We start from the raw sequence: 27,267 nt of genomic DNA on the forward strand, positions 1-27,267 counted from the left end.
GCTCTGACTCCCAGACAGAGCAAATACAACCCTGACAGAGCATAAAGTGTATGATGTGGGAAGTGTCGAGATTTTGGTGGCACCAACTGTGTCATGAAAGAGCTGTGATTTAACTTCTGCAAACAGAACCCAGTTCAGGGACAGGCTTATGCAATTACTGTCCCTACAGAGCAGTAAATCACTTAATACTGAAATAACACTTCTTTTAGTGTAAGACAAGACAGCTGCCACAATAATGTAACACAGCAGAGAAGGAAACACAGTGCAGCCACTTGAAAATGGCCTGGAAACGTTGGTTAAAGGCTGCACTTAGCAAGAACAAAAAGTCACCTTTTTTTCAGTTCCTGGCTATAATTTCATAGCCATCTTCTACTAACTGCACAAACTTGTGTCTTTTTGTTGCTGCTGGATTACCTTCAGGACTTCTCTGATCCAGACCTTAGACCTCTCCAAGAGAGAGAGTTTAAGTTCAGGGTGCTCAGAGTGGTGCGTGATGAACCCAGTCAGCTCCGAGTGGCTTCGGGGGGGACAGTCTGACAGTCCTGCTGCTCTCCTGCACCACCAAACCCAAGTTTCAGCTCCAGAGACAAACACCAGCTCGGGATGAAGGCGAGTGAACGGTAGGAACACCTCCAGCAGCAGCGTGTCCCACCCCTTGTCCTGCCCAGGCACTCGAGCAAGGCTGACCCAAAGGGAACAGGCTGGAGAAGGAGCAGCACCACTCTTGGGAGCACTCGGGGGTGTCCTGGAAGGTTTTCCATCCAAACTGCCCTGAGTTCCTGGGATTAGGCCAGAGCAATCTCCTCAAGCACACACTTAGGAGGCGTGGCTGACGCTCAGTTTTCCTTCAAGATGCCCTTCTTTCCCCTTCCCAGAAAAAAGTGACACTTCTTGCAACGTGCAGAAGCTGCAGCTACACTTGGATCTCCCACATAACACAGCTGAAATATTGTCCTTTTTTAGCACGGAGTGACAGGTTGTGATAAACAGACTGGTTTCTCTGGCTTACAGGTGCCTAGTCAAATATTAATGAGCCAGCACGCAGAAGCATGAAGTAATCTTTTGTTTTTCATTAAGTGCATAGATTAAAGAGATGTTGTTTTACTGTAATGCACAGAATTATGTCATTTCAGCTTAGAGTAATTGTTCATCACATCACATTGAAATGATCCTTGGTTTTGTTTTAAAGAGCATAGAAGAACAAGAAGTAGAGGAAAAACAGAAGTAGAAATGGAATGTGAGACTATAGTGAAAGTGAGTGAAAAATTCCCCTTTTTATCCAGTAATGCTGATGTTGTTTTCATTTTACATGTCAAAACTTTAAGTCAGGAGCATCCACAATTTACTGCCTGGTGGTTTTTCTGAAATCTTTGAGCAATAACAGCCCTGATTATTACCTGCTAGCTGCATAACATAAGCTGCCACTGACCATTACATCCTTTTGATACCGTGAAAGCAATTTGTGGCTTCTTCCAATCATACCCCACCCCATTGTCTCCCTGCCTGTTTTATTTACTGCTGCTTTTGCCCCACCTCAGTGCAGTGGTCAGGGGCTGTGTGTAACAGCATGATTGTACCAGCTTCCTTGGCACAGCCCTCTGGGTCATGGGAATGTCCTCTGTTCTCTGCTCACAGTAGCTGCAGTACTCTCAGGTTAGAAAACCAGGCACCACCAAAGGTCTCTCTGAAGAGGTGATTGATGTGGGGGTAGGAACTGAGAGCTTCTGAATGTGGAGGTATGAGATGGGCAAAGGTGTTGAAAGGTAGGAATTCTGGGTACCTCTGAAGATTAAGCTTTCCAAGCAGATAAATTAAGGATTTGTCATCTGGGACACTAGAGTACGGGGATAAAGAAGGGATTAACCAGGGCATCACAGCAGAAGGAAGAATTGGGGTACAAAGAGAAAGAACTGATGAATGTGAATCAGTAAAACAGGATTAGTGAAGCCTAAAGGGGAAGATTTAAAGGTAAGAGAGTGAGTTTTTCAGGGAGGGGGAAGGGAACAGAAGACAACTGGGGAAAGGCAGGCAAAGCCTGGAAGAAAGATTAAAGTATATTAAAGCAGGAGAGTTTCTTTCATTTCTTTATGGAAGGCCTAATGATTAGAAGATGCTGATAGAACAGAGAATTATTTCAGGTGTATCTGCTATCAGGAGGCATGATTATGTGTAAGCAAACTTCCTGTATCCTCCTGTAAACACAGCCGTGCCAGGAGGTCTTGGGCTTTCACTGTCAAGGGGGTAGCACTAAGCCACTCACCTTTGTCACTGAATCAGGGAATCCTGCTTGGTTTGTATTTTTATTTATTATTTCACTTTATACTGCTTTCTTCTGGAATGCTTTGAGATGCTTTGCTTGCCTTTGAGGAGAGAACCACCACGGTTCTCAGTGAGGGCTGTGTTTGGTAACAAATCCTGCCCTCCTGCTGCAGTTACCTGGCTGCAGAGGATTTTGGTTCATTGCCAGGCAGGCAGTGTTTGCATTTCAGTGTCCTGGGGTGCAGCTCACTCACCTGTGCAGGAGGAACAGGAGCCTTCTCAGGAGAGCTGCAGCTCCTCCTTGCTGTGGAACATCCCCCTGTGGCTTTTCACCCCCTCCCACAGGCTGTCCTGTAATTCAGTCCTTCCCAGGGACAGCTCAGGCTCCTCCTGGGAACTGCTCCTCTCCCTGGGTGGTGCTGGTCCCGGTGTGAGCTGGGAGGGCACAGGTTTGCTGTGAGCCCTGCTCTGCTCCCTGGCCAGCACCACTGTGGGGGTTCCTTGGGCTTTCCCCTGGGTTCTTTTATTTGCCTGTCTAGGGGGTTGTATTGGGGATTTTGGTTTTTTAAATGCTTACCATGTGTGTATTTCTATGGATGTGTACTGGTAAGAAAGACAGAACCAGCTCTGTTTGATCTGTGACTTGCACAGTACAGATTGACTTCTATACTTTACTGAAAGGCAAGTGCTAAGTTGGATTTATAAAGCAACTATAACTTGATTTGTCAGGCTTTTTTTGCTGTGAATCACCCATCTCTGGCCACACAAACCCCCACATGTATCTATACACACCATGACATGCTTATGGTTTATTTGAAGGTTTTTACTGTTGCATAATAAGGGATCATTTTTTTCAAATGCTTGTTAAAAATAACACAATTGCAAATGTTGTTCAGTTCTCTCATTGTGGCAAGGTTAGAGATTAAAACTGTGAGGTGGGGCCTTGATTTCATGTGTTGTTTTCCTCTTGGACACAGGCAAGGCAGCTAAAAGCGTGTGTTTCCCAAGCACAGGAGTTGTGACAAAAGAAAATAGAGCCCATAATGAATATGTTGGCACCTTGACAGTATTCAGAAGAGAGACTTACTGAAGATGGCAAAATTAAACTGGCAATTGCTCACTAGGGAACTGGGATTTCTTTGTTGTTTGTGTGTAAGTGACAGGAGAATATTGATTTCTCCTCCTGAGGGATGTGCTGTCTTCCTTTCCTGAAAAGCAGGAGGATGGGAATAGAGATGAGCTGCCTTGAAACAACTCACTGAACATTTGAAAAAGCAGAAGTATTTGTTTTAACTTTGTTCTCCTCATATATCCCTTACACTTTAAATGATATGAGGCCACCTCACATCTCCTGCCTGTGTCAAATTAGGATATCTTGGGAGTATGGTGGGGACCTGGGCAAATCCAATATCTCCTGCCCAGTTAGAAGGAAATCAGACCTCAGAGAAGAGCCTCCTGTGGCAGCAATTAACCACTTCTGACACCACTGGAGTTCTTCTTTCCTCGGCCTCATCCTGCTCTCAGGATTTCAGCCTTATAGACTGTGCAAAGGGAATGGTATTAGGAGAATGGTGGAATTACCATTCAGTGTATCCCATGTATGCAAGGAAACTGGGAAACAAAATGGATTGGCACTGAGTACTCAGGGAGCTCTGAAATGGGGGAAGGAATCCATCATGCCAAGGTCTGCCTCGCTCCAAAGCAAATACGAGAATGGTATGAAGAAACATTTTTTTTATTCCACCCTTTTGTGCTCTAAGCTCTCACTGCTGCATCCACAGGACGAGGCATCTGGAATGCTTTGAAGTACCTGGACAGGAGAGGGCAGGCAGAGGAGAAAGAGAGTTGGTTTTTCCTGCAGGCCAGAAAGGAGTGTCTCAGCTCTGGCTCCGGTGTAGAAAACCACTGACTTTACGCTGAACAAACTGGTGACCTTAGAGAATATTTCTGTGCTGGAGAGGCACAGAATCCTTCTGAGCCACAATAATAGCTGGGCAGAAATCTAGAGAATTGCCTGAATTACAGCTTCATTCAGGAACTGTTTGAATCCTCTAGTGACTACATGTTAGAAAGCTACAGGAGGAATTTAGTTCACAGTTTTGTTTGTCAGCAGTAGAAATTTAAGATCAAATTTTGAGACATAAAATAAAAAAGAATGTAGACTTACAAGTCTGGTCTGAACATGCAGCTTTTTTTAAAATTCTGTGCAAAATGGCTTTTCTACGAGGATGTTTTTGCCAGTTCATCAGAACTCTAAAAAGTAGGGCCTAAAGGTACTGCTGCACTTCCCTCACCCTTTAAGCTGTTTCATAGGAACAACTTAAGTGCATGGTGGCTTTCCAGCGGGGCTCCAGCCATGTGTAGGTGTTGTCTAGACTGAAGCTGTCCTTTGTTCTCAACCTGGAATGTTGGAAGCCTTTTGCTGGCTGTTGCACACAGTTCAGCACAGTACAATGTCAGCCTCCACGTTTAATTACTGCATGGCCTGTGGGAATGGTGCTGCAGCTGTGGAAGCTCACATTCCAACAGCTTTATTTTCACAGAGTAGGTGTCAATGCCTGAATAAAACATACGGTGTGGAGCTCATGGGGGCAAATTATTTCACAGCCTGCTGATACCGAAGGTTAGTATTTCTAGAAACAGGTCACAGTCACTTGTCTGTGGTCCTTCTTTAGATTATTTCTATTAGTATATTTAGAAGTGCCTTGTTTGGATCAGGGTGTTATATAGGTCGGTGAGATCTCAGTGTAGTTAATATTTCTGCTTTTAAAATGCTACTTATTGCTGGGAATTTTGCAGGTTCAGTTTTCAGGGCAGAGTTCAGGTTTCAGGAATCAGTGCTCCTGATGGGACTGATGGCCTTGGCAGCAATTAAATGTTTCCCTGTTCTTTTACTGACACACTTTATACCACGTAGCTTGGATGCTGCTGGAGGTGTGAGAGACAGACGAGCCTGTAATGCCAAACAACAGGGAAATGGCAGGAGCTCCTGGGAATGATGGCTCACTGTCAGTCTTTTTCTCAGGGAATCATTGTAATTCCAAGCAGGGGCTCGTGCTCTCCATGGCATAATGGAATAAATCCTGCAGTAACTTCTCCCCAGTTCCATGTCAGTGTTAACGTCTCCTCTTGGCCTGGAGTACCCTTCATTCCCATTTGTATTCAGACAGGCACTACTGCAGCTCCCACTTGAAAATACTAATTGGTTGAAAATTAATTCAAATTTTTAAATTATTACTTAGCTTTTTTACTTTTGAAGTGGTTTTTGTTTTTTTTTTAAGGACTGGAGTTAATTTCTTGTAATATCAGCTGCCATTTAATGATTGCAACTCATACACAGATTTAGTTCAGAGATATAAACCCGTGCTTGAGGATTCTAATTTCTGTGGAAGGAAGACACCATTCCCAAGATGTGTTTGAGCCAGCTGAATGCTGCCTTTGGCTCCTCACCCGTGCTGCAGGCAGAGAGGATTTGGGGAAAAAACACCTATCGGTGAATGGCTGCGCTTTTTAAAGTAATCCCTTCCCTTGGTCAGGCCCTGAGGACAGGCCCACGCTGTGCCTCTGGCAGGTGCCAGCAGGAGCCAGCTGGAGTGGTACAAATGCCAAGCTGTAGTTCCAGTGTTATCAGGGAAGCGGTGTGTGACCAGACAAGAGAAATCCAGTTGTCCTCAGGTCTGCTCTGCAAAGACAGCAAGACTTAAAAGAGTGGTTTGAAGGCTTCTTGGAGTGCCTGGAGCCATAGCAGCAGGAGAGAGAGAAGCTAAAATTGCTGTCTTCTCCTGATGTATGGACCAGGTATTCCTCTGCATCCAGCCTCCCTCTGACTTCTGAAGGAGTAACTTAACGATTTAAATTCCCCCATCTGTTGCATTTGTAATGATCCCATTGCAGAATCTCCTTAAGCAGCCCTGCTTTAGGTTATGTATGTTGCTGTCTTTCCTTTGCATTAATCACTGGAGTGTTTTTCTCTTGTGCCTGGAAACAGCCATAGTGTTGGCTCAGGAAATGAATGCACTGGAGATGCACCCCTGCAGGTTAAACACGTGGGGAACGGGTTGTGGCCTCAGCAGTCGGTGTTAACATGTGACAAGAGAGAACAGCAAACTGAGAAAGAGCTCCCCTGGGAATTCAGTGCCCCCATTAGCTCTCCTGCCTTATCCAAGGGGCTGAGGAAACCTTTTTTTGTTAGCCAAGGCAGCTTGGTGCTTCAGCTTAATTTTCGTTGCATAATTTTAAATACAGCTCGTGCCAACAGTGCTGCAATTAATGGATAGCCTAAAGTCTTATTATTTCAAACTAATTGATATGCAAGGAAGTTTAAATAACATAAGTGATAAGAATTTTTTAGGAATAACTTCTGTAACTAACTCAGGATAATCTTTTTACTGTTATTTGGAGTATCAGATGACTTAATTATTTACTTGCCATCACTAAATTTAATGCCTGTCGGTATTTCTGTAGTTCTAAAATGCATTTCCATGAGATTGAGAAAAGATGACATTTTATAGTCCTTGTTCTAAAAGGGGGTTTTGCAATTTAATACTCTCATTCACTTCTGGTACTGTCAACTACCCTTTGGAATAACTCCAAAGTTCCAGATAGATTTCTGTTGTCCTCAACAAAGATGTGTTCTCTACACATATTTTAAACAGAACTTTAAAGCAAGCAACCCATGGTTTTAAAGTATTCTTTTGCTTCTTCAAATCACTTGATCACTTATGAAAGGCCTTTATTTTTCTAGCGTTCATTAAGCTTATCTTCAACAAGATTGTGATCAGAATTGGCATCAGAGAATACACTGTAAAGCTGTAAGGCCTCTCAAGAACTTTTTAATGCTTTTGGAAGATATCAAGTACTGAAATAATAATAAAACACTGATAGAGCATTAAAAAGATAAGTTCTTATAATGAAAAGAGGGTTTGTTCTACTGCCAATTTTTTTTTTCCTTAAATAAGGTTTCACACGGCACAAAACTTTTCCAAGATAGAAGCTACCAATAGTGATACAGATAAATGAAATCAGATTAAAAACAAAGTGGGGCTCTGAGGGGATCATGTTAGGCATTTTGATGGCATGCCTCTCTGTGGAAAGAAAAGCAAAGGGCTTAGTGGAGTTCCATGAGATTCATCTCAGCTCGGGCTTGACCCTCCAGTGAACTAAACTTTGATGAACTGTGTTAACTCAGAAGGAGAGAAGCCAGGGAGCAAATCCAGCTCACACTGATGTCAGGAGAGCAGCTCCCTGTTCCTGTAGTAGGGCTTGAGGTCTGGGTGAGGCCCCCGCGTGACCTCCTCGTGCTGTGGCCACTGAGGTCGCAGAGGGCAGGGGGCACCAAAGGATCCTGTAAGTAATTTTAAGTTGTGGTACCCCCTGTTTTCTTGTCTCTGCTGGCTTCTAGGGTATTTCCCTATCCCTTTTCCTGGCAACAGTAAGGTCTGAGCACACAGCTCAGTGGTGCCTTTGGCAATACCATTGAGAGATCTGTTCACGAGGACTTCAGGGTGTGCAGCTGCCTGGCAGGGTGACCAGAGTGCCATAGCACAGAGTCAGTGCTGTGACACACACATGTCCTGTGGGAATTTGTTATCTCTACCAGTCTGTTGGAGCTTGGATTTTAAGCAGCAGCCTGGTCCCTCTTTCAGGCTCTTTCATGCTTTGCAGTTTGCTTAAATTGCAAGACAGTGAAAATCCCGAATGTCAGACACAGCTTTTGCACCTCTCTTTTGTGAGGCAGGTTACCCCCAGATCTCTGCTGGGGAGGGAGCATGGACTTCATTCCATTTTGTGCCAGTGGTTCCTTCATTTGATCTGGGCAGTTTGCATCTGTGCTGATGTGGTTGCCAGGACTGTAGACCCAAAACCCATCAAAGCCAATCACTGTCCTGAAGACTGAAGTGAACTCTGGGGATGTGCTTTGCCAGGCATGAGTTTGAGCTGCTCTATGCAGCAGTGGGACGGGCTTTGTCTTGTTTTTCTGCCCGTATGAAATTACCTTATATGTCAATTTTTGCATTGAGGGATACTTGCTGAGCATCACTGAAACAGTTTTGTGCATGGGTCATTTAAACTTGATGGGTAACCAGAGAGTTGCTGAAGTTTGCAGTAGTCAGCGTTAATATGACCTTTGGAAAAAATGTTTAAATAAAAAACAACTGAACTGAAATATTAATCCCTTGAACTTAATCATGAGGATGGCTCTGTTAACCTTCCATTGCACAGTACTACTTAATCCAGTAATAGCAGTGCAGGCAAGAATAGGAGGGGTTTTTCCATTTAGGTTTCATTGTAGTATCGTGAAGTAAAAACCTTCAGGCTGTTTTTAATTAGGTTGAACCTCTGGGCAGTTTGCTCTTCCATTAAGCTCTAAAGTTTTTAAGAGTTGCAGTTTAATTTGACTCTGGTTTTGCTTCACATGTAAAAAAAAAAACCCAAACCAAACAAGTGTGTTGTGTAATGCAGCATGAAATGATGAGAAGTGGTGGAAATATGGATGAGCTCATGGTGGAAGTAGGGAGATGTGAGGATAATCGTAGTATATAAACACAGAGCAGCCATAAACATCCCAGACTCAGAACCCCGAGTAGCAATGATGCATCTCCATTTGATGGTCATTAGATAACAATGAACATATACATCAGTACATAAATTTGAATCAGGTCCCAGCTTTTTGTCATTGTTAAAACTCAGCCTCAAAACTTTCCTGACCCTTGGAAGTACAAAGGCCAAAATACCGAGCTGTCATTTCTGGAAAATGGAAAATGAGGGATAGTAGCTCTGTCTCTGCTGTTAAATTTCTGCCAGGCTCTGGATGGATTTTTTTTTTTCATTAGCTTATGTAAAAAAAGAATGGATCTGTCACTAAATTGGCTCATCATTTGGGGAGAACCAATGCACATCTCTGCTAATAGTAAAGAGGAAGCCAGATTCATGTTGCTAATGAGTTAGGAAATATTTTGGAATAGCCTTCGTTGTTACAGGAGATTACAGAACCACAACTACTTGAAAAGATTTTCAAAGAAACTTCTAAGGCTTTGATCTTTATTCAGAGTGTGCTTGCTTCCTAGTGTAAAAACATCCATTTTTAACAGGATATTAACAGAAGGACTGACTGCTCAGTAATTTTCCAAGCAGACTTTTCAGTGAGGCTCCATCCTGCAGAGGCTTTCTGACATGGAGAGCCACAGTCAGTGGCAAGGTAAACTTCAAAGTGCAGCAGAGGCTTTTACCAGTGGGATTATTTTTGAGCTAATGATGGCTCGCTTCTAAACCTCCATGCAGTTCCCTGGCAGTTATCAATGACATGGAAATTACAGTGAGCCTGTACTTTAGGAAAGATACCTCCTCAAGATACACAGACCTCAGTGTGCCATAGGAGCTCTTATTACTCAAAACTTGAGAGTCGGGGCTGAGCAGGAAGGGCAGAGCAGGGTATGGCAGGGAAAGGAGGAGCCAGACTTAACCAAAGGGTGACTTTTCCTTTTGCTTTGAGTAGCACAGTGATGCCACTGGAGAGACAGAGAAATAGACTATTTATTTCCTTCCCCGTTGTCGTATTTGAGAAGAAATCTCTGTGCTCAGAGGGACTTTTCTGTGATACTGATGGGGGCCCTGTTAGAGATGTCCTGCCAAGAGTCAGGCACAGGCAACACTGTAATTCTCTCTCAGCAAGGTGGATGGAGAGACTGGAGAGCACTTTGTTAAACTGAATTCAGAGGTCAGTTTAGTCAAGGATCCACCACCTTTTTTTCGGATCAGCTCCTGAGCCCTCGCACAGGAGGCCTTAAGCGCCTGAAACTTTCTTTTCTTGTCCCTCCTCTTCCAAAAATAGCCAGAATCTCTCACTTTGCAGGACAGCACTACTTTTAGGCAAAACACATTATATGTAAAGTGGTCCTGTGAATTCCAGGCCCCCCCTGGAGGGGACATCCTGCTCAGCTGCCATGGTGCTGCACAGCTCCGAGTCCCCCTGTCCTCCGCTCCTCCCGGGATTTGAAATATTTCTGGAATATACTGTTGCTGTTCTAACCTCAAGATGTCATTTAAAAGGAGTTTCCAAGGGACTGTTATGACCTCTTGAGATGAGAGTTACAATACTGCTGCTCTTCCAAAGCCTGTGCTGTTGGACAGTCAGCTGCCTGTTCACAGGCTGCCTTGGAGGCATCTTGGAAGTGGAAAAAAATCGCTCGTTAGAAGGTAATGGATGCACTGATTTTTTTGCTCTTGTTTGTTTTGCAGACAGTGTCCAAAATATGGACAGCACTTTAAAAAAGGACCAGTTAAGAAGCTCTGTTTGAGCTCTGTCACTCCAGTTATTTACCTTGGATCCACTCCAATAAAACAGGGGCAGTATCTGCTGATAGATGAGGCTTCAGTGGAGTTTCTCTGGATTTATTGCATTGAAACTGATGAAAATGAGAATTCAGCTTTGCTTACAGTGAAGCTAACTTACTCTTGTGATGATGAAAAGGAGCAGAAGCTAGCCTTAAAATGTTATATATGCTCAAAGAAAGGGGATTTTTTTCCCCATTCATACCAGCTCAAATTATCTTTATTCATATGCATCATGAGATGCATAGGTCACGTATTTATGAAGTCATCAAAGAACCACTTGACAGCTTAAGAAAGCATTTTATCCACAAAAGGAAACTATTACATGACATAGTGATCAGAAAGAAGAGTAATTCCAAGTATACAGGTTGCAAGACACAGAGCAGGGCTTTGCATGAGAATAAACAGCTGTACTTTTGGAGGAACGGGAAACAAGAGTTCCTGTGGAGAAAATCCTCCCATAGAATTCACTATAAGCTATAACCTGGGTAGTGCTGATGGGCACCTCATCACTCAAACATTTACTTTTTAATTAGCTCTTGGAATAAATGTTGGTTTACTGCACAGAAAGCAGATACAGGTTTCTTTGTGAGAGCGTTAAAATCCAAGAGCCCAGGTCCCAGGTTTCCTTGCAGTCCCATTGGTTTAATTGAGGTTGCAGTTAATAAAGGTGGAGACAAAGATTGATGAAGGCCCTAAGGTTGCAGTCTAGTGCCTTGAGACAGCAGGTATGAAAGGGACTCATTTATATGGGGACTTGTTGTACCTCGGGGAGGTGGTGCAAATCACCTCTGCTTAATAGGAAGAGACAGCGAGCTGAAACATGGCAGATAAGGGGGGAAGCTGAAGGGGGAGTGTATGTGTAAGGCAAGATAACACAGTCTCTGGTTTCTGGACTCCTTGGCTTGTGACATGCCTCGAGTGTTACTGATTTTTTTTCAAGCCTGTCTTGGGACAATTTCTGAGGGAGAATATCTGGGCTGTGCAACCTGTTGCCACAGGAAGGCAGGCAGGGGTGGCAGCAGTGGGTCAGTCAAAATACAGCTGCTCCTGGACAAGTGCCCCTGCTGGGTCTCAGGAATAGAGACTTCGTGGGGTGGGAAGAGCTGCTTGGTGTGTTTGACCTTGTGTGAAGGACTAGGGGAGAAAAGGAGCGTGAGGTGGGGCTGGCAGAGAGCAAGTCCTGGAATTGGTGTCCTTGTGTCTCTCACAGACTGAAAAGTAACCATTGTTTGAAAATGCAGTGGTAGGCTCACACTGAGTGGAGACATCCTTGTCTGAGGACAGGGATCACTGATGGGAGCTTTCTTGGCAGCATAAAGACATGTCCCACCCTGGCTGTTGTTACCCAGTGCAGGGCAGTTCCTTGGGCCAGCTCTGACACCCAGTGCCCTCAGGCTTCCTTTAATTATTCCACACTCCAGCATCTTCTGAGATACAACTCAGCTACCTGAACAGTTTCATTTCAGGCTCAGCTTGTTGTCCTTGAGCAGCTTTGTTAAGCCCAAATGTTAAAGTGGTGGCACATCCCTTTGTGCACTTGCTTGATGTCTCTGAGAGAAAAAGAAGAGGGGAGTGTTTGGTGCTCTCTGCACATGTAGAGTTAACTCCTTTCCCAGGCCTGGACAAATGGCTGCCCAAGGAACTGCTGTTCCCAGCTGCTTTCTTTGGGCCATTCTCCCAGACAGCAGAGATGGGCATATCAGTTTTGGAAAGGTCCTGCAGAGGAGTCCCACATTGCCACCTGAAGTCCCCATCCCCAGCCAAGTGCTGCAGAGGGACTGTGCCCATGGGGCGTGGGGGCAGCTGAGCAGCGGTTACTCCTTTGCCTTCCCAGCAGAAATCTGCCCAGTGGAGGGAATAACATGGTCCTTAATAAGAAACTCCTACTGCTTCCAATTAAACAAAAATTGCTGCCTATAAATCACTTGATCCCTGAGCTCTGTTCCTCAATTTCACTCTCCCTGTTATTGAGCCTCCATCTGCTTTTAACAAGTTCTTGCTGCTCATGTGTCTTTTAATGCTGCATCCCTCCAGAATGGCTTTCTAATTAAGTAAGCTCTGAAAATGAAAAGCAGAGGAACAGCAGCTTTCCTGCTCTCTGTACCCTTAATCTGGGAGTCCTCTATGTGCTATTTTGGAAGCTAAATTGAGGTCGCTGACATTACGCATATTTGTTGTCTGATGCAGGCTTAAAAGCCCCAAATCCTCTATTTAAAATTATCTTTAGGCTCATGGGTCAAACATTTGCAGGAAGAAAAATAAGTATTTGTAGCTTTAGCACATTTAGAGAAAGAGGGGAGGAGTGAGAAAGGGGCCCCAATCTCTGACCAGTGTTTCTGTTGCAATGTGCTTTCACTGGCCAATGAAAAGATGAGTGTTACTGGTGTTAACAAAATAAACATTTCCAATGACATGGGATAAGGAAAACGGGAGTTTTCCCAAACAGAAATTCCCTGTAGAGGTTGCAGCCCCCCTTTTGTTGGGAATTGTGTAGTGACCAGTTACTGCCTCTTGCCAAAATACATTCTGCTGAAATTGCACAGAAGAAATGGATGTGGATGAGTTTCTCATCAGTAAGACAAAAAGAACAGGTACTATTTATGTGGAGTTAAATGTTATCCTGCATGTGGGCAGTGCCATGACAATTATGGATACAAATTAGTATCACATTTCAACAGGTGAATAAATGCAAGAACCAAATACCAAAAAAAGGCAATTTTTTAAAAATATTTTGCTGCCCTCTGCCTCAAGGGGAAATGACGCAACTTCCAAATGTCTCACATTTGAAATCTCAACTCGAAAACTGTGAAAAGCCTTTTTAAAAACTTAAGAATAAAGAGTTTGCTGTTGGAAATTGTCAGAGACTGTTGGAGATACCAAACTGTTCAGTCCTCAGAGGGCATTTTTACCTGGGTTATTGATAATTTTCCTTTCGTAATTTACTGCATCATTCAGGGAAAGAAAGTGATTGGGGAAACAAAATAAGGTAGATTTAAAAGGAGAGATAACAGAAACACAAAACTCAAAGAACTGGCTTTACAAAAAAATTCCCAGTGGAATGGAAAATCTGAGACTTAAAAAAGTGACTTATTTGGAATCATATCAAATTTTGGGAGAGGAAGAGCTTCATCAAAACGAATATGGCCACACTTAATGTTTTTGATTCAACAAAATGGCGTTTTAGTGGGGGTTTTTCCCCCCCAAAATGTGTAACCAATTGTATTTCACACATAACTTCTTCAAACATTTTTGGTTGAAGATTAATTATTTAGATGCTTCTTAAGTGTTGACCCTTACGTTATTTTTGAGTTGAAAAAATATTTTTAAAAAACACGTGAGCCGGAAGGAATCCCAGCCCGTGTGGAAGCACGGTGGGTTTGTGTCAGAAAACTGCCTCTGGCAATGGGATCTTACATCAGGAGAACGGTGCACACCAAGCGTGTGGCATCTCCAGCTGCTCGGGGAAGGAAGAGAGGGGAAAATTGTTTGGAAAAGCACTTGCATTACTGACTTCCCAAGCCACTTTCAAGGTCCAACGGGAAGGAGCAGCGACGTTCCCATTAATGACTTCAAAGGTGTCGCAGGAAGGGAGGTGGGTTGGATGTGTTTTGCCCCAGAGTTTCCCTTTCCCTTGGGCTGCCGGAGTGGAGGGAGGAGGTGAGGTGGAAGCAGGGCTGTGTATCCACCAGCTGTGTATCCACCTCTTGTCTTCGAGCCCTCCTGGTGACTCGTGTTGGCAGCACACTGAGTTTTCCACGTGATCGTTTTATTTTTGTTCTTGGTGGAAACAGAAGTTCATTAGCTCATGGTGCAAGTATGTGAAAGTCTACAGGGGCTTGATCAGGATCATCTAAAACCACAACCTCTGCCTCTATAATTCTTTATTGATCACAGTTGCTGGTTTTAGTGCTGGGTTCTGCTGTTCAGTTGTTAGTTTTAACAACAGCAGCCAGGTTATTGTTGTAATTTAAATGTAAATAGTTTTAATAATTCCATCTGTTTCCTTTTCTGAGTGCTTTTTCCTTGCTTTAAGCTGAACAACCATAGTGATTTTCCCCTCCCACATTCCAAGGAAGGGTTGCGAGGCCTTTTCCTGAGTGATGACCCTTTTTGGAGAGCAGTTGTGGTGGAGGATGCCGAAGAGCCCTTTGAATTGGGAGGGAGTGTGAGCAGATCAGCTGGGCAGCTGGCTGGCTGCCAGGAGCTCTGGAGTGTAAAACCCTGCTCCTGGTCTGTCCCTGGAGCTCCCAGGAGCTCGGGGCTGTGCTGGTTCTACTCAAGGTGCAGGTGGTGGCATTTGCCCAGGGCATGAGGGGGCACTGCCAAACTTCTGCCTGGGCTCAAAGGGATCCCTCGGGCATGGTTTCCCTGAGGAGCCCCTTGTGGGGTTCAGCTAATGGAGGCAGGGCAGGCACAATCAAATCCTCACCGTATCCAGTGGGAGATCCATGGAGACCCAGTGGTCTCCGGCCTGTTCCAAGCCTGTGCTGGTCTGTCTAGTTTGATAAGTGATCATGTAAACAGAGTGGGGAGAGCCCTTCCAAACTGGCACCTCGAACTGGTAGGTTTGATCTCTATCTACTTTAATTTCTTCTGCACTTTGCAGATAGTAAAACTGATATTTACCTGGGTTTTGCAAAGCTGATGTGAGCATCAGCTGATGATGTTTAACTAGCACTGTCGGGTAAAAAGATAACGGGTAGGTAGGTAGAAGCACACACTCAGGAGTTAGAGCTTCTGGCCACAGCTGTCAGCAGTGACTGACACCTTCATCTCCTGTCCCCAAGGACCCCACTTAATGACGGCTCCGAATTTTAAGGTATTAACTCGTTGCCTGTAAGTAAAGTCCACGGGAGTGAGATTTACCTGAACAAGAAATACTGTGGCCAACTGCTCCTGGGATCCTGAAACAGAGTGGAGGTGACACTAATGAGTTGTTTTTGCTGGGGGTTAAAGGGAGGACAGAGGATCTATAAGAGGGCAGATAGTGAGATAGCAGAAGGAGAGAGGCTGTTGTGTGTTAATGAGGACAGTGGTCCAGATACCGATCTGCCCGTCTAATCATCAGTCTCAACTCCCCCCCTTGTCTGACTCCAAAATCCTAAAAGCAAGTGTAGGTCACCTTTTTTAGTATCTAGAGAACAGAGAAATTGGGGTAGGTGGACTTGTGAGGGGAAGCAACCCAAGGGGACAGCAAACTGAGCAGTAAGGCCACGCCGGGCTGAAGCCTGGTGGTGCTGGTTGTGCAGAGAGGTTTTGACTTACACACACACTAACGTGGCACTTTGTCTCGCTGTCAGCGAGCCAAATAACAGATGTGTGTGACTGCTGCTGCTGCTGCTGCTGGGAGGGCAGCTTTCCACTCATTTCCATGAACTATAATGTCCCTGTAAAGCCACAGAATATATAGAAGGGCACTGAGGTTTTTAAAAGAAAGACAGCTGGATTCTTTTGGGCCAGCTGGTTTCAAGCAGGCAATTTGTTTCTTTAACCTTGACCCTCAGCCGTTTGCCAGTGTCGTGCCAGGAGCTGATGGTTTGAGGAGGAACATAGTCAAGGCACTGTGGGAGTGCCCTGGGTTTGGGAGCCCCAGGCTCCCTGAGGAAGTGAGGGCTCAGGTCTGGCAGTGGGATGGCTCGTTGTGCCCAGGCTCACCCCTTGTTGCAGGTGGAGTCCTGTGTGACAGCCTGGGGGTCAGGGAATGAATGGGATCTGAGGGGCTTGTCAGAAGCTGAGCAAGGGGAAGTGACAGTGCCTTTGAAATCAAAAAGAAAACTAATTTTTACCCACTGTTGCAGTTTTAATCAACCCTCCTTGTCTACTGTCTGCTCCTTCTCAACTAAATTCACCCTTCTCATGATTAGATATCTATATAGACTGTCTCTAGAGACACTGAAGAGAGAAAGGTAGCTCCAGATTTGTGTCATTCCTATTAAACGCTCGATTTAGGGGGGATTATCCACTGGAGGCGCTTTAGGAGGTGAATATTAGACACAATTGTTACCTAACAACATGCTTATGGTTGCACTGGGTTCAGATAACGTTCAGTTTCTGAGGGATTTCAAACATTTCTATTGCTCTTAAACCTAATTAAGCAAATCAAGGTTCTGAAGGAAGTTGAGAGCCAGGAGACTTTCCCTGACTTACAGTTTTACACACCTCCTCCTATTCCTGAGGTGCCCAAAACTCACAAATTCCTCGTGTGACAGTGGGATGAGGAAATGCAGCAGCCCATCTCTGGCTTGGACAGTTCTCTGTAAGGAAATTCATGCTGTTTTAAAAAGCTCTGTATTCCAGTGCTCTGGAGCCTATTCCACGATTCCTAGATCTATAAAAACTCCTGTACCCAGAGCTGCCTCTGCCTGCAGGAGCTCTGGCTTTGTGGGGTGCTCAGCCAGGGCAGCTCAGAGGCTTCAGAGGTTCCTGAGCATGGGAAGGCAGCAGCACTTGCTGTGTGTGGTGCACAGTGAGCTGGAGCCTCTGCCAGCGCTGCTGTTGCAGAGTCATCCAGGGAATGCTTTGTTCCACGACTGGCATAAATCTCCCTCTAACTGCGATAGCATCTTTGGGTAATTGTCACAAATACACAGAAGGACTCTCCTTCCCCTCCCTCCTCCCTGCTGTTTGTTAAACAAGGCCGGTATTTAACCATGAACTGTGACCCAAAGCACAATCGCACCGCAGAGGTAGAGCTTTTTCCCTAGGGTTTAATCCTTGGATTTGCAGTGTGACCCAGGCGAGTGCCGTGCTGCCATCACTCTGACCAGCGTGGATGTGGTCTCTCAGGGGCTGAGGAGCCCCCCGGGCTGCAGGAGATGAGCTGGGCAGGGAGGGATGATGATCATTAGGGAGTTTTCCCTGCCAGCCACGCTAGGGCACTGTTCCCTCTGGTAACGCCTGTACTTGTGGAACTGATAGCACAATGCAGACAAAAAGAGGATCCCTTCAAAAATTTGTATCTAGACATAAAGCCAGAAAACAAAAGAAGAAGGATGTTGTGGTAGTGGCTAACAGTTGACAGAATTATGTATTTTAGAGGCAGGATGTATTTTAATGGAGCCGTTTGTGCCTCAGACTTGGGTTTTATCTGAGGTGCAGAACCGAGGCCAGAACATCAGGAAAATTGCCAGAAACAAGGCAGGAAAAGAGCATTAGCAGGGAAACCAAAAGGAAAAGGCAGATCTTAGATCCTGAGGAAGAAAAGCTGCAGAATTTGTCTAATTAAGGAATGTAGAACTAGACCGGGTGAGCTGAGGACATTGATTTGCACATCAGGAGAAAGGAGAAGAGGCCTCACAAAAATAAAGTCAGAGATGCAGGATGAAAACCAGGACAGAAGCATGGGGAATGGGATTGGAAGGGCTCAGAGGGAGGGGTAGTGGTAAAGTCACATGCTGTGGACAGGTCAAGGATGGTAAAGACTAGTGTAGGTCCTGATGTTCAAGTGAAAATTTGTATTGCCTGGTGAGAGCCGTTGCAGTGGGGTGAAGGAGACCTGGAACTACGTAGGAGGGACTCAAGCACAGAGCTGAAGGATCAGAGTCCATAGCACCTTTATCCTGGAAATCCTGGAAAAATACATAGCTGAGAATACAATTACCTAAGGAATTATTGCAAAACTGCTGCAGCTACAGTTAGCAGAACCTGACTCCCTCTTTTTAAGAAGGTGGGTAGATGGATGGATGGATGGATGGAGCGGATTTGGCTTTGGAACTCACCCCTTTTGCTTCCTGCTGTGCTCATATTGGTCATGATGAAAAAATTGGCTTTGTCTTCAGTGGAAACCTTCGTACACATTAATGTTTTTTAAATCATGGATCGTGCAGATCCTAATATGGGCACTAAAAACAAAGGCTGTACAAATAAATACTGGGAAAGGACCCACTGCTTCCTGAAGACCGATAGCCAGATTTCTTTCTGCATGCCTGTTGCATCCTGTTGATGATCCGACACTTTTTCCCCAGTAATGTCCAAGACACATACTGCATTAATCAGATAATGTAACTTTCCATGATCCAGCCCTAAGAAATGTAATTTAAACTTGTTTTCCCTCCCTCTTGGACTCCCTGTGACAACTGACTTTTTCCTAATGGTTTCTCCTACCCAAGAAATCTGGCAAAAGTTGTTATATTGTTCTGAGAGCAACGTTTGTGGTGTGATTAATGTGTGATTAACTACCTGGAGCTTAATAAAGGCCTTGCTCTTTCCAAGGCTTATCCGTGATCCATACTGCACTTGAACTGGGTCTTGTGAAAGCCAGTGGGAGTATGGACACCAGTACAGTTAAATCCACATAAGTTTGAAGGATTTGGGTACCCAAGGGTGGTACCCAAAACCAGCCTTACGCACAAACGACCGCACGTTTCCTTAGCTTTGCAATGACTGCATGGAAATTAATGGGAGCTTTGGATGCTTGGTGCTAATATAAAAAACCAAAAAGGAATATAATCTTAAGCAGTGCAATAATGTGTTATTAATTATATCCCACTCCCTCCTGGTGTGGTACTTTCCCCATACTGTAGCACTGGTCACATCAGATACACCTGAAGGCAGCTTGTCTCTTTTGTTGTAGTTGCAGGTGGAACTTGATCAGGAATATCAAGACAAATTCAAAAGACTGCCTTTGGAAATTCTGGAGTTCGTACAGGAAGCCATGAAAGGGAAAATCAGTGAAGATGGAGACCACAGTTCTGCCCCCTCTTCCCTGGCATCCGACAGTGGAAAATCCAATCATAAACCTCCGCAAAGCGAAGAGGAATTGGAAGAAGATAATCCAGAGAAAGTGTTTGATACTACTTTTTAACTGCCCCAGAAACAATTATGGGTGTGCCAGGGCACACCACTCCCAGCTGCCCGGCTCCGCTCTCCCGGGGGGAGCTGCCGCCGCAGCGCTTCGGGAGGCAGGAGGAACCTGCATTCGAGTGCACATTTCCCCAAAGGAACACTTTATGAAAAGTATCGTGCAAAGGTCTTCATTCTCATTCTTCATCTGATTGTTATTCTGAAGCGTAGTGCAGTTGCAATGGGAAAATTAATATGTTAACCACCCTCTCCTCTTTATTTTTCTTTTGGTTTTTTTGGCCCAGTTTACAATGGGTAATTTTCTGGCCATGTTCACTGTTAAGAATGTTTAATGAAGACCAATGTATTGCACAGAGACAAATGTGTGCAGATTTCCTTTTGAAGTGCCAGTGCAAAGTGCTCCAAACTGATAGAGATCCCGGAGAATATTATAACAGTACTTAATCATATTTGTTTCCTTCTTTATAACTGCACCTTGACAGCTGTACCATCATTTTACATTTGCACTGAAACATTTAATCCTTTTTAGCTTTGCAAGCACTGGTGGCTTGCTGTCTTGATATTGTTGTGTTTATCACATGGAGAGACATGTATTTGCTGCTGAAAATCCTTGGACCTGTGGGGAGAAGAGGAAAACAGAGAGAAGAACTCTGCGTGGAGGTTGTCGGTGTCTGTGTACCTCTGTGTTTGTTACACTGTGTGAGTGCATATATGTTTGTATATATATATATATATATATAGCTATATGTGCACACACATCTGTCTATATACACACACACAGCATGTTTCTATTTGAAGTTGGTGTGGTCTCCTGGCCAAATGAAATGTTTCAGGGATGCGTGAGTAGAGCGAATCTTTCTGAAAGCTGACATCTGGGTTATACTGCTATAGAATAATCATTGGATCATAGAATTCTTTTTGTGGTGTTAGTGTTGTAAATCAAAGTAGTTTTAGAATATAAATTTGATATATATTTTGCAGACTCAGAAGTATTGATTTTAAGTATCATATTTTAAGCTTACTGAATTTGATAGGATTATGAAATGTTTAGGACTACAGTATTTGAAATCTTAACAGAATCTTCCATTATTTTTAAGACTGAGGTTCAGTTTTACTGAGGTCTGAAATTTAAAAGCAAAATATAAAAAACCTGATCACTGTTATTTAAAAATGTATATTAATCCATTGAACTGACTTGTTAAAATAAGAACAATCAAGGTGAGTGTACTGTATGATAATGCGTGAGAGAAGTAACAGCACATTCTGAGAAACTTATACCAGGCAACAGAGAGACATTGTGAAAGTCAGGATATTTGAAAAGGTAAGGAAATGCTGTTCTCTGGATTCCCATACTGACAGGAACAGGAATTACGAGACGTGTCAGACAGATTATTTGTACCCAAGCCAATGCAGTCCTTCCCCTCGGCCTTAGGGCAAAGGAGAAACCAGCTCAGAAGACACAGATTTGCCTCAAGACGCTTGATCCTGCAAACTCATGTTTTCCTGGGCACCCCTGGGCTCAGGAATTGTTTGGGGAGGAACGTTCACACTCACGTTTGCAAGATCGGGGCCTTACTTGGTATTGAAAAGCAATCGGAGAAAGCAATCGATTACAGGGGGAGGCATTTTAACACAGTGTAACAGTTAAGTTACCTTACTTCCAATTCCCTCAGGATTTTAGTACTTAAACTAACTTATTTTATTTAAATTTAAGCAATAAAATACAAATCGAGCTTAAGTTTTCAGTTAAATAATGGTGTATATATATATAAGTTCAAATCTTGGAAAACAAACAGTATTTTGGTGTTTCTTTTTTAAACTCAAGAGCAGAAAGAAAGAAAAATTGCACATTGTTTGGAGATCGTATTTTGAATTAAACTGCTCTGGTTTATGATGATGAAATCAGTGCACATGAAATTCAAAAATCTGACTTTCATCTTAAAGCTAGGAAAGGTGAATCCTCTGTTAATCCTTGTTTTGCACTTTGAAATCAATCTTAATCACTCATTGAAAACGTAGAGAGTCGAGATGTAATGCTGCATTTTATAAAGTACAAATGACATATTGCCTAAATTATTAAAAGAGTAAACTGATAGCAGTGTTCACACTAAAACTGAAGGTTATTGCATTATAGAAACAGTTGTACAGAACAGGCTCCGTGGTAAAATCTTGGCTCCTTTGAATCCCAGCGCTACGTTCCCTTGGACTTCAGCGGAGCCAGGACCTCACCGCAGCCTTCAAAGAAACTCGGGCAAACGCCAGTTAACCTTTTCTTTATATTTAAAAATAAAATAAATATGGATTGAGTAACCTCTCAGCTGTAGTCATTTTACAGTACGTTTGTATTTGACCATTTCCTGTACTCACATTTTTTATATCTGTACAGTGCCACTTTCTGCAGGTGTAGGGTAGTGTGTAATCCTGTACATCTTGCATTGTTCAAACTATTTCAGTGAAACAGATATCATTTAATATTGATATTACTTGAACTAGAGTAAGATAATGAAAAAAAAAAAAGGGTCTTTATGATGTGCAAGTCTTGTGCCTTTTATGTATTTGCCTTGTTCCGTGTTGAATGTGTGGAAATGCTGTATTGTGGACTTTTCTGCTGTATAGAATAGAGCTGTCTATATTAAACTAGGTCGTGCACTTCAGATATCTTTACACTACTGAAAATAGCTTGGGTTTGGCAGTATAAACAGGATTTTAAAAATTCTTATGAAGGCCAGACATTTTAGATTTAACATGTTCATAATTATGTTAATTAATGCTCATGTATTAGCTAAACATTCACTGAAAGATAACTAAAGGGACATCATTGCTTGCCTTTCTTTGAAATCAGTGTTGCTCTTGTACATTGTATTAATAGTGTCTGTGATTGATTAGTCCTTGATGATTTGCTTTCAAACTAGGATGAAATATTCCAGTTAACATGTACATATTTTTTCGGTTCCTCGATCTATGATTGTTTCGGAGGCATAATTCACATTTTTGTAAAAATTCTATGCAATTTTGTGGCATGATGTTTCTTCCACTTGTAATTTTATGTGCTTACATTACAGATCCAAAGGACAAATAAAAATTTCTTAACACAAGACGGGTTCTCTCTGTTCCTTGACTCAGGAGCCTCAGTTGACTCAGGAGACCTTACCCTGACCCGTTTGTTCCCGGGAGGGCCAATGCCATGAGAAGTCAGTGAAATCTCCCCGCAGGCTCTTGTGTTCACAGTAAGAACAAGAAATTTCACATGCCTGTGCTTCCATCCCCTGCCCCTCCCAGCAAAATGTGTGTTTGCTGGTACTCTGGAACAATGGGAAACAAAGTGCACAGGAGCCAAGGAACTGGTAAGAAAATTTATCGGTTTACAGGGCAGGCCTCTGTAGAACAGCTGGGGCATGATTTTCAGCCATAACTAATAAACTGCTTCAACAAATTACAGCAGCCTTACTTCTGTTCCACTGCCCCAGCTGCTTCACTAATCATCTATGCAATTATATATGTGCTCTGAAATGTACCTTTGCAGGGCCTTCCACTGAGAGCATCAAAAAATAAATCTATTCCTTTGGCTTTTGACTTTCCTCCCCTGTTTAATTTACAGTGTAAAAAAATTATCTCTGGGAGAAGAGATAAGCAGGTATATTAATCCAGGTACTAAGGGATACACCTGTTAAAATAGTTTCCAAGGCAGCTACAGTCACATTGCTCGCTAGAAGAGGTGTGGGGAAACGGGGTCTGGCACAGGGGTGAGGGTGGGCAGGGAAGGGAGGAACGGAGCTGAAAGCAGAGCCTGTGAATTTGACAGACGGGCGTAAGACTGGGACAGGAACAGGGGAGCGGGGAGGGATCAAAAGAAAAGAAAAATGGGTTCGTGTCCTTCCCTGAAGAGGAGCAGCAGGGTGTGAAATCAAGAGCGGGGTTTGTGAAGGCCCCACGAACGAGCGCGATCGTGCCGTGACGCAGGCGAGGGGATGCAGACGGAACCACGGGGCAGGGACACGGCGTGGCAGCAGGAAACTCAGTGGGACGAGGGAGAGATGGGGATGGTAGCACAGAGGGAAAAGCCAGGAGGCCACGGGAAGGGCTGGGAAACAATCCCTGGCTCCCCCAGGGCTCGGTGAGGCAGGGCTCTCACAGCCAGCTGAGCATGACCTTGGCACTTGTGGGAGTTGTGCCATGGGAGACTGACTGGGCTGCTGGGGAGGGAGAGCGACAGGTTGGGATGTGGGGAAGAGCTGTTTGGAGGCTGAGCACAGGGAAGTTGGCGTCACAGGGGCCAGGCAGTGGGACCAGAGCTGCTGTGAGAAGCCTGATGGGCTGCTGAGCTTCAAGTGGATTCTGTAAATGCTCCTGGTGATGCTCCTGGAAAAGCAGTCCCACCACAGGAGCAGACTTCCCCACCACTTCCCCAGTCCCCCACCAGCTGGGGAAGGTGATCAAAGACTTCATTTTGCCCTCAAAGGGTATGCTTTGATAACCAGTGCCAGTGCCAGGTTCTGGCACAAGTAGTTGATCTTTAGCTTCGTGAGCCTTACATGGGTTCCTCCAGCATGATGCAGCTTCCAGGAGAGGGCTGGAAGGTGCCCAGATCCAACTGAGATGTTGGGATTGGCACTGGGGAGCATCGCTAAGTGGGACAGGAGGAGTCTGGAGTGGGTGAGCAGGCTGAAGGAGTGTGCAACCAGGTCCCAAAAAGCTGGGCCTACACTTGAACCCAAGGAAATAATTTTCAGGTAAGCACTTGTACCTTTGGAAGACATAAATGGAGATTTAAACTCACAAGGACTATATACCATACCCTTGGATTTTGGGAGAGCTCTGTGCACCAGTCACATCTGCCAGCCCTGTCTAAAGCACCCAAGCTCCTGAAGCCACTAAGTTTCAGCTGCAAAATTCAGGTCATCATTTTTTATTGACACGGTGGATTCAATGACTGCACTTGGGTTGTTTGGGTGCTCATTCAAAGACCTCTTTCTCCAGTACCTATATAGGGAGTGTAACACCCTAACTCTAAAGCCAAATTTCTCTTCTAACATCAGGCATCAAGGAGTCAGGTAGTTTCTGGCTGTGGTAACATTAATTAGTGGGAAAACAGCTGAGTTCTCTCCTGGATTTAGCCCTGGTTGTACACAGAAGACACCAAATGCCAAGAGAGACCAGGGAGTGAATGCCATTTCCATGGGAAGGAAACAGTTAATGCTGACTTCCCTGCCCAGACATGGAGCATCCCTTAAATACACACAGCAGGATTCTCTTGGCCATCATCAGACCTAGTCCCTCCTCAGAGTGATGGCCCTGCCCTTGCTCTTCTCTTCTTCAAGGGCTCAGCAGGAGAAAGAAAAGCTTAGCAAAAAAGGCCAGGGCAGGAAATTAAAGCCACGTGCAAAAAGCAGCAGGTGATGGTCGCTAATGAAGTTAAGGAAGCCAACTGCAGAAAGGCATTCTGGAATTAAAAAGGGTCCTCTAAAGAGAAGGAACCTGCTGCCATGCACTGGTAGGAAGGACAGTGGGCAGGAGGAAAGGCTTGTGGGTTGTGCTGTTTCCCCAAGTGTGGGTCCATTTTACTTTTTCTCAGTGGAAGGGATTAGAGGCTCAGTTCACAGCTTCCTCAGGATCAGTGTCATGGGGTAGCATGATCAAAAGGAGGATCTGAGGGCAAAAAAACCTGAAGAAATGAAAACTCCCGAGTGTTCAGCCTGCAGACAGTAAAGAAGAAAATATTGGAGGTAACAGATTAACTACTGTATAAGTGATATGATTTTAATGGGCTGGGGTTTGTGGAATGGTTGGGCTGCAAAACATGCTGAGGAGACCATGGTGTGCTGAGAGGTGCTAATCTGGCTGGATGCCCCTCCAGTTAGAGGGGCTTTAAGTAGCACTGGAAGAGCCAAGCTCTAATTAGGAACAAATTGAAGCCAACCTGATGAATGGGAAGAGAAGAAATTCAAAGCCTGCTGCTGTATCAATGGAGGAAGGCTGGCTAATGAGCAGGAGGGCTTGGCAACTTCCATAGCCCAGAACTGTAATGCAATTAGTGTCACTGAGCTGCTGTGGGATAATTGGCCTGTTCAAATAGGTGATTACAGCCTCTCTAATGGGGATCAAATCATTTAAAAAGAAAAAAGGGGAGTAAATCAAACTCCGTTCTATTCTTGGGAAAGATGAACTTCAGTTGGTAAATGTTGCTGCATTGATCTAATCTATGGATGGCAGGAGCTGTGAGCAGGGCAGGTGAGCTGCCTTCAGCTGGGAAAGAGGTTACAGGTGTGAAATACTCTGTCCAGGTTTTGTTCCAGCACTTTCAGGAAAAGGCAGAGAAAAGCCAGCTCTGTACACTCCCTGGGCTACAGACTGAGAGCTGGGCTTCACAGCAAAGCCACTGGAGGCTGCCAGATGGAAGCTGGAGGAAAGCAAGTTAAAGAGAGACCATAATCTTCTTTATTTTCTTCCTTTCTGCATAAGCACACCAGAGATGATTAATTGTAGGTACTAACAGGAAAGGGGGATGATGCACTGCCTAGGATGGTGCCACACCATGTTACTTGTGCCACGTGGTCTGTGTGGATGCAGCACATCCTTGTGATGGACAAGCCAGACCAGATGATCTCACAGTGTCTCCTGGACTTAAGGGCTGTTGCTCTTAGTATAATGTTCTTTTCTTGGAGGGCTTTTTTTCCCCAGGAGGGCACTTTCACATGTGATCACTCAAGGCTGTGATTCCTTTTGGAAAGGCTTTCTAATATCCTCTTAATTGCCAGGGTCAGTGAAGTAACCCTGAGCACGGTGTCTGTGATTCAGCCATATGGGATGTCTCCCAGCAAACGAGTCACCTCTCTCCAAGGGTGTAAATCAGTGAAAGTGTGGCATCCCAGGAGCCCTCAGCAATAAATAAACTCAACCCAAGTGCTCCTGCAGCTTGCCACCAGCTGAGCAGAGCAGATGAACTCCCTGGCTGGAAGCAAACCCAAGCCATAAAGTCTGTGGTAAGATGCATCTCTGACTCATCAGAGCAGCCTGTCAGCCTCAGGGAAACAGCTGGAGACAGACCAGTGAGGAGGAGGCAGTGGCTGCTTGTGCCATGATTCCATCCAAGAGTGCAGTGATCTCAGCAGAGAGCTCAGTTCCTCGAGCTTCTGTCTCCATCTAGGTGAAAAGCCTCTCCCCATGAGAAGGGGCTTCTAGAAGTAGGAAACAGCCTGTATTCCTTTCAGTAAATAAATGTTATGCCCTGCTTTCACTTTGCTGCTGCAGAATGCTCCCTCTGAGCATGAAAGCCCGAGACCATCAGCAGGGCTGTTACTGCCGTGATTTAAGGGCTGGGAGAGACCACAGAGGCCCCTTCGTGCTGCTGCCGCCTTCTGTGCCTTGCTCAGAAACCTGCAGGCAGCTGCCAGGCCCAGCTGGAGAGGAGAGAAGGGAGAAAGGTCCTTTCCCACTCCCGAGGAGGTATTTTCCTGCACCCGTGGAAGTGCTGGGCGGGCAACAGGTGCCCCCTGGGCAGGGCTGGAGATGGTGCAGAGCTGGTGTGAGTGGCACAGGCTGTCCTGTGTAACCTGGGTTTGTACCACACAGGGGGTGATGCTATGAAATGCCACTGTGCCCTGGGACCCCAGCCCCTGCTCTCTGCACTGCTGAGAAACCCTGTGCTGCCTCTCTTGTGCTGCAGGACCCAATTTAGCTCAGTGCATTGGAGCGTTCACCAGTGAGCACCTCCTACATCTTGCTGCTATTAAACTCCTTTTATTATATCAGGGGACTAGAAATAGGAAGAAAACACCCTGGTATCGCCTTGATAGCAACAAAATAATTACTCCACTTTCCCTGAGGAAATCCAGCTTTGGGCGTTTGCTCTCCCTTTGAGCTGCAGCCTTCCAT

The 27,267-nt window shown here is 44.7% G+C and overlaps 1 protein-coding gene across 3 annotated transcripts in view; it reads left to right on the forward strand.

The window, feature by feature from the left end:
- Positions 1-22,490, forward strand: part of PLCB1 (phospholipase C beta 1) — a 334,660-nt gene extending 312,170 nt beyond the window's left edge. The window contains exons 32-33 of one of the 3 annotated variants that reach the window (XM_064647501.1): positions 1,190-1,254; positions 19,166-22,490. In XM_064647501.1, the coding sequence (XP_064503571.1) occupies positions 1,190-1,228 (39 nt within the window). In that variant the 3' untranslated portion in view covers positions 1,229-1,254; positions 19,166-22,490. Of the gene's footprint in view, positions 1-1,189; positions 1,255-16,254; positions 16,267-19,165 lie in introns of those variants that run through there. The other 2 variants (XM_064647502.1, XM_064647499.1) reach the window with 2 other exon arrangements.
- The last annotated feature ends 4,777 nt before the right edge of the window (positions 22,491-27,267 follow it).

Source organism: Pseudopipra pipra, chromosome 3 (assembly GCF_036250125.1).
Source record: "Pseudopipra pipra isolate bDixPip1 chromosome 3, bDixPip1.hap1, whole genome shotgun sequence".
Taxonomy (NCBI): domain Eukaryota; kingdom Metazoa; phylum Chordata; class Aves; order Passeriformes; family Pipridae; genus Pseudopipra; species Pseudopipra pipra.